At 39.3% G+C, this 13,164-nt stretch overlaps 1 protein-coding gene across 6 annotated transcripts in view; it reads right to left on the reverse strand.

Annotated features, from left to right (window-relative positions):
• Positions 1-13,164, reverse strand: part of Csmd1 (CUB and Sushi multiple domains 1) — a 1,620,113-nt gene that overhangs the window by 312,188 nt on the left and 1,294,761 nt on the right. For all 6 annotated transcript variants that reach the window (XM_031339198.1, XM_031339200.1, XM_031339199.1 and 3 more), the window contains 4 exons: positions 12,399-12,725; positions 10,869-11,063; positions 5,663-5,801; positions 2,581-2,768 (listed from right to left, as the gene is read on the reverse strand). In XM_031339198.1, coding sequence (XP_031195058.1) covers positions 2,581-2,768; positions 5,663-5,801; positions 10,869-11,063; positions 12,399-12,725 — 849 coding nt within the window. The remainder of the gene's footprint in view (positions 1-2,580; positions 2,769-5,662; positions 5,802-10,868; positions 11,064-12,398; positions 12,726-13,164) is intronic.

Raw genomic sequence — 13,164 nt, forward strand, 5'->3', positions numbered from 1 at the left:
CAGAAATCCGCCTGCCTCTGCCTCCCAAGTGCTGGGATTAAAGGCATGCACCACCACTGCCTGGCAAAATGTAGGACTTTTAAGAAAAAGCAAACCAGAATGTTCTGTTGATCATTCAGAAATAAATCTAGAAACACCTAGAAAACCATACTGTATACAAATAGATAAATTGGGTCATGGTGGGTTTTTTTTTGTATGTTTTTGTTTTGTTTTGTTTTTCTTTAAAAAACAATAAACAGTAGTACAGTTGTGAGTTGAGAAATATGAAAATACTGTATTTTTACTTGCTATGTGCGTGTGTGTGTGTGTGTGTGTGTGTGTGTGTGTGTGTACATGTGTGTATGTGTGCCTATGTGTCTGGGCATGTGTGTGTTTTGGTAGAATTACTGTCAGGATTTTTATCCTCAAGTTGCCTAAAGCAGGGCTGGTGCAGGAATTCCCATAAAACCAGGAGGTGGGAAAGGACACACTGGATGCACAAAGAGCAATAAGGTCAGTCTTGCAAGAGTGCAGTAAGATTGGTGCTGATCAGGCCTGTTGGGCACACACAGCATCATCCACTGTCAGAACAGTACTTCACTCACCCTAGCCTCAACTTCACATTACAAGGAGAAGACAGATCAATAGATAGTTTTTGAGAGGCGTGATGCCTTTTTGATTTTGTTCTGTTTCTCAGTTGAAACATACAAATGCTGATATTTGACCTAAAAATGATGCAAACATATTTCTTTTCAGTATGTGGCCTTTATAAAGAGGTGAGAGTGAATGTGTGCCTTGGCGAGTGAAGGCAGGTGACTGTTTTTAAAGTCATTACTATAAAGCTATGTGTATTGTTCACATTCCCATGATGTTCACATTCCCATTTGTGTTGATGTAAGTCCTGCTTCTGTCAGCTGTCAAACACAGAATTGGGGCAGCTAAGGTGTCTACAGGTACACCTTCCCTCCAAGAAGGTATAATCCGACCCAAAAAGATACAAGAGAACAAATATCTTAACTCTTAAATTTTATTTGTTTTTATGTATATGTATAAATGTATGAAAATATATTATGTGTGTGTAGATATTTGCCATATATATGGGATACATAAAGAGTTAAAGAGTGTGGTATGTCAGATACTCTGTAGCTTGAGTTACTGACAGCTGTGAACAATCAGATGTGAAGCTGGGAACTGAACTACAGACCTTTTCAAGAGCAGAAAGTTCTCTTAACCACTGAGCCAGCTCCTCAGATGGCTCACTACATGTGTGCGTATTGATGTGTGCATGAGTGCAGTATGAGTATATGTATATATACACATACATACACACACATACATATATAGCACAACTAAATTTTAATTAATTAATTGGCAATCATTTGGGTACCAGAGGTAGAACTTATTATCACTCCTTTTTAATGGAAAATATTCCTAACCATACACGTCCAAATGTTCATACATGCAAAATGCAGGGAAATGCATTCAGAATGCCTCTATACCTGAGTAGCAGTGGTTCTGGGCAGAGGTTTGCAGAGTCGATGGTGGAAGAGGAAAGGAGGCAGGAATAGGTTAAAGAAGATGTAAATAATCCCATTTGTGCATTTATAGAATGGTGTGTATGTGCAATATATAGCTATCACCAAAAGGTAAGTGATATATTTTACAAAAGACTTAATATAATAACAGCCATAAATCTCATGCCCCACACAGCCATTGCTTCGTTGGGGTCACAGCTGGTTCCTGCCAGCCTCCCTCTTCACTCAGTTGCTGTGAAGGACTTTTAGTGAGGGCTGTGGCAGCTTTCTTTGGGTCTGGTTTTTGGTTGACTCTTATTAAGAACGTACTTCTCTGAGGAAGCCCCCTGGTAAATACCCCCAGTATATTTAGCCATAACATGATACTGCATCGCTTTCACAGCTTCAGAAGCTGAAACCCAGAGCCCAGCTGGAAAGAAAACAGCCTGGTCTGCCGAGCACACTGGATCTACCATGGCCTACTGACGGTTAAGTGCTCACAGCAATGACTTGGCATTCACTGAGCACAGCTGGGGCTTAATTCCTTGTAACCTCTGATCTAATGTTCGCCACCCTGGAAAAATGATTCGCATGAACTCACAGACCAGAATGTTCTGCACAGCACCCTGGCAACGGATGCCACTCAGCACTCATGAACCCACTTCAAGAAAATGCCTTGTATTACTTCCAGCGCATCTGCATCTTTTCTAATATATGTATACTATATATACAATGTAATATATCATTTAATATATTATATTTAGTATTATCTAACATATAATTTTATATTAATTATATATGACATTATTTATATGTAATAATACTATAATAGAATATATTAATGCATTGTATACTAACAGACTATAATTCACCATTTAATGATTCTATCATTTTACTTTGTAATAGACAATACATATCTGTTAGGGAACCTAAGGTGATCTCCCACCTCCAGAACATTCTGTAGGAGACAATTGGCAGTCTGATTGTCCTTGGAATCAGCTTATTTGTCTTACTTGAAGGCAAGCGCATGTACCACATCACCTGAGGTATAGTGTCCTGCCCTGGATGCCAGCCACGGTTCACTTACTCTCGTAGTGGATGAGGAAGCCAACACTAGCCCGGCTGCTGTCAGTGGTAAATAGTAGGTACATGTAGTTGCCTGTGCTGATGAGGAACTGTGGTGCCTGGGTGCCATGGTACTCTCCAATCAGAGGGGATGAGCTGGTTGGCCCATCCCGTACTTCCAGGGTATCATAATTGACTTCCGTTTGGAACCTAGGGAAAAACCATGCAAAGTCATGTCAGCTTCCATACCTGTCCAGCTGTGTCACTCCCAATAAAAGCCTCAAGTGAATAAGGTGATTGAAATATAGATGTATATATTTTTCTGTTTGCTAGAAACATATTGTGAACCCTCTACCATATCTACTTTCTATCTGTAAAATCTCAGGCTGAAAAGAAGGTCATGATCTTCCTCTGAAAGAAAAATATTGCAAATATGTAAGTTCTCTTATACAGGCAGATAATAGAGGACAGATAAAATGGATGATGACCAGATGTTATGTAGATGAGAAATAATAAACAGATCATGTGTATATATGTATTATATACATTACATATAATAGATATGATTCAGGTAACTAGATAATAGATATTGATAATAGGTAGATAATAAATGATAGGTGATAGATAGACATAGAATTGACAGATAAGTAATAAATTAAGAGAAACTGGGGCTGTACTAATCCAATATAATCTTCAGTAAGGAAACAATGTCTGATTATTTATTTTGCACTATTTTTACAATCCTCTGTTTAACATATTATAGACACCATGAAGTCGACATACTAAGGAGGAATGCTCCCTTTAGGAAAGAAGGACTTCACAGCAAATGATACTTAAATATTTTTCCTGGAAACCACACTGTGCTTTTTTTATTCACACCAACCCTAGAGGGACCAACGCTGAGCAAGCTGCTACTTCACAAACTCAGTGATGCCATAACGATTTGGAAAAACCAGAACAGCTTCCAGATAGTGTTTAACTCTGCTTGTACTTCCAGTGAATCCAGCCTGCAATTATATTTATATAAAGCTGAGGCACCCAGATCCCCTCGGTGCAATGATGGCACCATTCTGGGCATGGAGATAATTTCTTAAATAGACCCATCTCATTCTCCAAGAGCTAACTTGGTTTCCAAGTGACTCTTTTGGCTCTGAGGGAATATCTCAGTATTGCCTGACTCTGACTCACTTGGTAACTGAGCCAAATGCATCTCTGAAGCTGGGCCACCATTCCCATGCTGGGCTCAGACTATTGCTAGGAAGAGAAGGGAGCCAGGGAACAAGCTCAATTTATTTGCACATCTCCACAACAGTAAAAGGATGCTGAAACTCATTTAACAACACTGCCCTGTTCATCATCACTGAGGACGCCCCTCTGCAGAGGCACAATAATGTTATTTTTTTCTGAGCAAACAAGGCTGCTACTCTGAGTTCTGTTCTTAAATACAGAGAAATTCAAACAATGTATCTCAGATGGCTGGACCAGAACAGCACATGAGGCTGGTGGGCTCAGGCCTGGTGGTGGAAGCTTTGACTTTATTACTTTTAACAGCTGTTCTAAACATGCTGTGATATACCAGACATTTGAGTTCAAATTCCAGAGGTCTACATGAGCATGGAGTTTTACATTTCTATCTTGAATCTTTATGGAAAACTCTTCCACATCATCTTTACGTGGGGCAGCAAGGACTGATAAAAACACCCAATGAAAACTATAAACTTTCATTGCTTATCATGACCTGGCAGCCTGGCATCTTTATATTTCCACAGACTTAATATCAGCCATGAAGTAAGAACAAACTAAAACAGGGTCATGCGGTTCAGCTTTGAAGAGCTAAGCACTGATTGCATCTGGGTTTAATATCTAAATTTTTCAGGAATATTAGTCACTCAAATAGAATTTACTGCAATATTACACCAAAACAATACTGTAAATATCACACTGAGGAAATTTTAGCATGAATCTTCCTTCAAGCAACTGAAACTTGATGGTCAAATGAGACCATGAAATTAATACTTTTACTAAATGATATAAATCTGACCTGTGACTGGGATCAGAACTTGTTTAAATTCAGTTTTTTTCTCCAATAACTGAAGTGTCAGAATTTGTAGGAAATCAAATTTCACATATCGAACACTTACTGTTATTTTTAATGATTAAGGCTATTTCCAGGGTGACTCACCAATAGACATAAATCATTTTCCCTTTTTAGGAAGGATTATCCTACTAAAAAGTAGGGTCATCCAACAGAGGTGTGGATAATTATGAATAAAAAACTAATCAGTAATGATAGTTCAGCTAACTCTTTAAGACTTTCTAGTCCTAACATTTTGAATTGTTGGAAAACAAAGAAAAAAATGTCACACATCTTGAGGCAAACATTAGGAGTATTATAACTTGGAGCACAAATTGTCTAGTCACTCACAAACTGAACCTGTTAAGCAAAGTTGCATTCTTAGCTTTCAAGTACAGGGTTTTTGCTCAATATATATACATATATACAATATACATTCATATATATATATGTGTATATTGAAACAATGAAACATGAAATTCCTTTCAACATTGAACACTTCATGCTGGAGTCCAAACAGTGTCCTTACTTTTGAAGATTAAAAACACGTGTTCCAATTGCTAAGCCGTATAACTGTGTCCCAGTTATAGTGGCTCATGGACACTGGGGAGGCTTTTAATCTACTACAGAAACTCTGGTGTGGCTCTGCAACTTTTTGCTGCCTCCAGGTTCTAGTAGACTGCCCAGAATTGGAGAAGTCTTTTCTGCGTGTTCATGGAGGATACAGAAGTGTCCGGCAGAATGAGGACCACATAGCAAGCTCCCAATTCAAAGTTCCAAATCCAGACTCTAGATAAGACCAGGAAAACAACCATCTAGGATGCTTCACCATGGGCAGCCCAGGTTTGAGATGTCATTGTGTCCACTGAATAGCAGGACCATGAGAACAGCACGGACATATTCTCATTCTCTGGTCTTTGTCTATGATCTTTCTTAGGGACTGAAGGGTGTTCGTGCTTTAAGCTCTATTTACTTAACAAAGGAAGTATAGCTGTGACTCTAGGTACAAAAGCAATGGTTTTGATCTTACCTGTCAAATGTTATTTTGATGGAATGTCCTGGTTTTGCTTCAATGACCCATTCACAATTTAAAGAATCTTTGTAATATCCTGGCCATCCTGGAGGTAATATGACCCCACTAGAAGCTGTCAGGTGCCCACCACATGGAGCTGGAAGAGGACATACACATCTGTCAAGAAAAAAATCAAATCTAGGAAGGCACCCCACAGCAGCCTCTCACTAGGGTTGGGCATTGTGTGGTCATTGGTGGAAATTAGAGTTTACATCAAACAAGACTCATTCCTCAGGAAACCATAGGGCCGAAATTGACAGGTATATTCACCTTTTTCTTGCCTTTTATATTGTCTCAGACTCAGTATGGCTTTTTGCTATAATACCCTGTGTGTATATATGAGGTATCTGTGTTAGATGAGTTGCAGGGATGATATTTTCCAACCATCTTCACTCTGCTGAGGTGCGTACGACCATCATCCACATCCCACATGAGTATCTGCACATCTACTTCTAAGCCATCTCAAGTAAAAATGGAATGTTCTGAGATGGTGTGTGACTGTAGATTCATGCCAAGGTGTGTTCATTGTTATAATTACTTGCAGATGGCATATAATTGAGGATGAATGTTATAAATCACAACCAGTGCTATCTAATTCATTAAGCCAAGTGTTAGTTCTTTTGAGGACTTTTGTGACAAAATGACCTGTTATATAGAAAAGGACATTTGAGAAATTCAAGTTAAGATTAGAAATCCTTACGGTCTGAAAGAGTGCCTAGATAATATTTTCTTGGGAAATTGGTTTACATATTCTACTTTTGGGGGTTCTTATTGATAATTTATATTTTTGCTGGGAAAGTCAAATTAATAAGGATTTTCAACTTCATTATTTAGCTTTATTTTTAACTTTATTACCCTAGAGTTCTTGTTTTTGTGTATAAATACTTTCCCCACAATACCTGGGACTTTCTCCAATGGCGCTGAGTGAAGGGTGCAAGGGAGAGATTGAAGTAACACCCAGAGAACTGCTTAGAGGACTCCTGGTTTATAAGTATGATGGTCTTGGCATCTGACGATGTACCAGAATGATCTGTGGTAAGAGCCTGTCTGTCTGAAGTCAAATAGAATGTTACTTCGGTAACATTCCTCTCTTGTGAACCAGTCACTGTTATTTCTCCTGTCTACAGTTTCTTTACAAGAATTCCTAGGGCCTCTTCTTGGTGACATCAACAAGGAGCTCACTCATGCTCATCTTGAATTAGTTTCAGTGTTGACTTTTAATAGATTTAACCCTCATATTGTTTTTGTCTTCATCTTCACTTACTAATCTGAGTAGTCATTTTCCAGATTCTTATCTTTCAGCCCTTCCTTGGAAGCCTGCAAATATTATACTTTGAGCATGGCTTTGAGGCATGGCTGCCTCAAATCTGGGCATCCCCTGTCACATCTCAGTATCCTTTCTCAGGTTGGGGTATTCTCTTTGATGCCTGCATGTTTGCTTATGTCTAGGTATGTTGTCTCACATCTCAGGCTACAATCTCACATCTGGGTGTGCTCCCCCACATCTGGGTGTGTGGCTTTTTCTGTGTGTGCCCCACATTGTTCCTAACCAAAAAAATTTCTGATGTGCGTGTTTCTTGATGGGCTGGGATCTGGAGATCAGATTTCTCATGATTCACAATCAAATTAGAGGGCCCCTTTCCATTTTGTATATGTATTTTTATAGTTTTATTCTTAATACTACTTGTGGTTCTTTAATTCAAATATGATAAACCCGGTGACTTACTTTCATTTTAACTTGTTCACCTTTGCTTTGTAGTTAACAATGTGGGTTATTTTAAAAGTCCATCCTGAAGAGACACAAGGAACAGGAATATTCTATGAGACTGAAGTGTTCTTTGTACAGGACTGTTGTGTGAGGCACATGAGAGACTATGTATTCAGTAAGGAGAATGAGAGGCTCCATATTATTTGAAGAAAGGGAGAGACTGCATTTTATGTAAGGGGAATGAGAGACTGTGCATTCTGTAAGGGGGTGAGAGGCAGCATATTCTGTAATGGGAGTGAGAGACTGTACATTCTTTTTTTAAAAGTTATTTTATTTTATTGGACATTTTTTAAATTTACATTTCAAATGTTATCCCCTTTTCTGGTTTCTCCCCTCCCAGAAACCCCCTATCCCATCCTCCCTCCCCCTCCTTCTATGAGGGTGTTCTTCCACTCACCTACCCATTCCCACATCCCAGCCCTCAATTCCCCTACACTGGGACATCTATTGAGCCTTCATAGGACCAAGGACCTCTCCTTCCATTGATGCCTGACAAGGCCATCATCTGCTACATATGCATCTGGAGCCATGTGTACTCCTTAGTTGATGGCTTAGTCCCTGAAAGCTCTGGGGGGAGACTATGCATTCTGTAAGGAATGAGAGCATCTTTACAGTCTATAAGGAGTGTAGCATTCTTTATATCCCTCTTAGGCAGCACATGTTGTTGTTACTCATTGCCTCCTTTCTTCTCTCCTGATTCACATCCATCTGAAAGTTGGGCTTTATTCCATTTCAGCATGCATATTGATTGGAAACTCTATTCAACTATTATCAGAGTATTCACCTACTGTGCCACAGACTCATTTGCAAACAGTAATTGGGTTTGCTGAAATAGGAAAATTACAGACTCTGTCATCTATTCCTCTTCCTCTCTCTTAAAGGTTTGCTTTGTCAAACAACCCCAGCTAGAGTTTGCATTTTACTTCATGGCATTGGGCCTGGCTCTTCCTTAAAAAGGAAGAATTCTCCATCAACTTTTAATGTGGCTGACAGCTTTCCCTTTACCAGACTTCTCATCCCTGCCTTGGTCCAGTCAGTTTACTCTCCTTGTCCTCAGGCAAAAGCTCACCTTGCAGCTTACAACACATCCCTATACAGTCTATTGCCCAGAGAGGCACAGATAATTGTGGGAAGAGGCTAGAGCCTTGTTATCTTGAACATCATTGTCAATAAATCATTCATGCTTCAAAGTCACCAGAAATGCTTGGCTAGACTGGTGTCTGCAAACAGGCTCGCCCATGTCATCAACCCGAGAGCCTGTAAAGGTAAATTTACATATTTCTGGAGGATTAAAAACTGCCATGCCTCAACATTTCATAAAATGTGACATACAAAATTGACATGGTATGTGTTTGGTACATCAAAATTCTTATTGTAGTAAATTATTTTTGTTTTCTATTCTTTTGTGTTATCCATTTATACCTAAAGGTGTATATACATAAAGGTGGTATCCATAGTTTACCAACATAGTAGACAATTCATGGTAGTAACTGGAACAATGTTATGCACTCCACCAGATTCAAAAGAAGCAAAGACCAGGACCTGGTTAGACACATTCTATCCCTGAGACTACATACGCTCCAACACATTGCCCTACACATATGCTCAGGCATGTATGCACACACATAGGCAGTGGAGTTGGCAGGCTTAAGAAGAGTAGTACACAGCTGCCAGGGAAAAGTGGTAGGTTGAGGATAAACCTATAGGAAAGGGAGTGAGAATGGATTTGATGAAAATCTACTACATGCATAGATAAAATTTTCAAACAATATTCTTTTTGAATTTATAAGGAAATAACTCTAGAGGTGGAACAGGATAAATCCACCCTGACTAAAAACAACCCCTGCTAAAATATCAAAGAACAAATATGAAGGTAGGGTAGGGGCAGGACTGTGTTATTGGCTGCTACTCAGCAGCTTAATCTGCACATTGAGTCAAACTCAGCTTGGTTCTCCTGCAGGCCACCAGACTGGTGACAGTATGCCATGCTTCTTTCTGTTTTGCATATTGACAGAGTTGAATAGGGAAGTGACCTTCAATTTACACAACCCTTTTCTACTTACTTATTTAAAACATGTTAACATTAGAAAAATTAGAAAAATAAAAAGCAAAGGAAAATAGTTCCTTATAACTCTAATTATCAAATGGCTCTTAATGCGTTTGAACTGTTTGTTAACATGAGCAACTACTTAATTAGATGTTTCCAGCTGTGTTACATCACGACTCTTTATATATGTCTATGTGGTATTTAAGTGGCAAGGTTATGTTTTAACTGGTTTCATTAGCACCCACATTTTTGTGTGATCTCCTCTCTCACATGATAAGGTTTCAGTAATGTTATTTTGATCTTACAAAGTTTGCAGTGGTGGCTGAGCCCTGGCATTTGGATACAAGTTAATTATCCAAACAAGTCTCATGGTTTGAGCTTTCCTTGTTTCTACGTCTTTGTTCTTGTATTTGTACAAACAGCATTCTTCAGAAACACCATTTATTGTTGTCAGACTATTTTGTGGTATTATTATATTATTCTAAAATTACAGATCATGGCCCAAAAGATAAAAGGAATTGTAGATCTCAGTCTAAATTTACTCTGGAATGCTGTCATCATCTACCCTGGATACCACAGACAGGAGACACCAGGGTTTTCCCCACAAACTTGACAATAATCTACCTTCTTAACACTTTTAACCCTTTGCTGATCATGTAATATTGATTTTGCTTTTGAATTTCTATTTCTTTGCTGTTTACACAAGGATAGTCCTGCAAAGAAAGCATTTCTTAGCTCTTTGTGAGTGGAGGGTTGAGACCACAAAGATGTTAGGATACTCTGATTTGAGACATTCTGAAAACAATCAGTATTTACAGGCTGCATCTTCATCCTTATCACTGCTTCCTTACATAGAGAATAAAGAAACAGCAAGAAGAAAATTAGCTCATATTTTAGTAAGCTGTGATAATAATTCCCAAATAATCAATTAGAATCTTAACGTTGATCTCAATCCCCTTGTCTGTAGGACCTGGAACTGGCTCACATTTGGAGATGGTGTTGTGAGATCTTAGGTGAAACTTAAATAGAAGAGATGATCTGATCATGTGTGGATGTGTCTTATCAAGGAAATGAACAGAAAAACAGACACATAGAAAAACAACAGGTGGGTGTAAAGCTACAAACTAACTAATGGTCTGCAAGCCAAGGGTACCTCAGAACATCAGTAACCACAGGATCCTAGGCTGGGAGGCACCAGGAAATACTCCTTCTCACACCTTCTAGACATCCAAGTTACCATCTTGGAAGAAAGAATTCTCACATTTGAGCCTCTTTTCTTGGTTAAGGTACCCTGGGAAGGTAACGGAGTCTGTTTGCTGTCTTTCTGAGGGGCTGGGTCACAGGCTCACCTTCGCAGCGAGGGACAGTAGAGCTCCAGACCACATTTCCATCTTGCAGGATGCACGTGATGGACTCAGAACCCTGGGTCTTCACAAAGCCATCATCACAGTGGAAGGACACAGAACTTCCCAGCAGAAACCTGTCTCCAAAACGCCGTCCATTCACTGGAATCCCAGGGTCATGGCACTCATTCTGACCAAATGCTGTATCATGAAAAATAAAAGTCAGTAAAATAAAGATGCTTGAATACTAATTTCATGTCCTAAAGGAAACATCATATTTTAAAACAATGGTGTCATTCATGGATAAGTTCCACAAATCAATTGGATGTCAGTATAAGAGATTAGGGAGTCAAGCTGGAGCAGCGGGATAACAAGGCTTCCCTCTTTTCTATCTTTTCCACAGCATGATGTTGGGGGAACTCCCTTTCACTGTACTCCAACAAGAGTAGAACACAGCACAGGAGGTAAGCAGAGAGATCAGAAGGGCTCTGACCTGTCTGAGCCCTGCTTGTAGCCTAACCATGTGATCTGGATCTGACTCTTTGTTATCCCATGAAGAATATTACGCTTTGATCTTTTAATTGTTAACACCAAGTAAGTGTGGTTAAATTCTAAACACTGAATAATCCAGCATTACTGATATTAGTCCTATTAGCTCACATTTTCCTCCATTATTTCAAAAGTTTTTCAAAAGAGGAAACTGAAACAGAGGGAAGTTAGGGACAGTATCTCGAGGTACTACTATTCGTATCCCTAGGATTTGATATCTGATACATCAGTGCATTTTTAACCACCATGCGTCCTTCTTTACAGAATGTATTTTTATGTAGATGTGTTGCTGGATGGATGGATAGATGGATGGATGGATGATGAATGGATTGATGGATTGAAGGACAGGTAGATACAATGACTGATGGATAAGTGAGTGAATAGAGGGATAGATAAAGGATGAAATGGATACTGAAGAATGAATTGACATATGGATGGGTAGGGAAGGATCAATAGGTTACAAAAAAGGTATATATGCATGGATGGATATCAGGAATAATGGGTAGGTAAATAGGTAAATAGATGAAAGGGTGGTGAATAGGTGGATGGAAGGAAGGATGGAAGAATGAATGGATAGATTGATGCATGGTGGAATAGATAATGAAGAATAAATGGATAGGAAATGATGGACAGATGAATGGATAACTGAATGGACAGATGAATCAATGGACATATGGCTGGCTGACTGGCTGAATAGACAAATAATAGTGGAAGGATGGATGCATAGGAGATGAATAATAAATGGGTAGGTGAGTGAACTGATGGTGAGAGAGAGGAGAGAGAGAGAGAGAAAGAGAGAGAGAATCTATATGAGGATTCTATTCTAGTCATCTAAGGGTAAGGCTACATAGAGAATGCCTTTTTGTTCATAAGGATAATATATAATTTTGCTATTTTTATAGTTCTGAGGTGTCAGCCTTGAGTTCTTAGTTCATATACATGTGAGCATGGTGGGGTATAGAAGAAGGACTTGTGTGGCCCACTTACTGGTATATGTGATGTTGAACCCTCTGCCTGTTGTAGAGTGATCGGACTGAAACTCCAAGCGTACAACATGTCCACTGCTGGCCAGCTGTGCAGGCACCTCATTGCCAGAAAAAGTTCCGAGGACTGTGATGTCAGAAATCCCATCATCTTTGACAGCAAGGAAGTCAAACTGAGGCTCCACATCAAAATCATTGAAGATGAGGTGAATCCGGCTCCCAGGCTCAGATATAATCAACCACACACAATTCATGTTGTTGCCATACTCCTCAGGATAGTTTGGTGAGAGGATGATCCCAGAGGATGCCGTGAAGTTGAAGAAACATGAAACTGTGGGCACATGGAAATGTTTTCAAATAGTTTTGTACAGCCCAAAAGCACTGTCATATGAACCCGGCTGCAGAGAACTTGGGGTGCCGCCTTACAGTCACAGACTCACAATACAGCTACTCTGAGCTCTGTGTGCTGGAGCCCAGGTGTTCTCCTTAACAACTGTAAGAGCACCTGGAATCTATCGATACTTGCTTATCATTTTTTATAAAAACAATTCTATCAGATTGGCTAAAAAAGTGCTATGGTTATATTTATTTATAAATGAAAAGATTTGTGTGTGTGTGTGTGTGTGTATGTGTGTGTGTGTGTAATATCTAAAGTTTGATGGCTGAAACATTATACTTGATTCTCTACCTGAATTATAAATGGCCACTATCAGGAGAGGCCCTTGGTCTTGTGAAGGTTCTAGGGTCACAGGAGAATGCCAGGGTCAGGA

This window comes from Mastomys coucha, unplaced genomic scaffold (genome assembly GCF_008632895.1).
Source record: "Mastomys coucha isolate ucsf_1 unplaced genomic scaffold, UCSF_Mcou_1 pScaffold22, whole genome shotgun sequence".
Classification (NCBI taxonomy): Eukaryota; Metazoa; Chordata; class Mammalia; order Rodentia; family Muridae; genus Mastomys; species Mastomys coucha.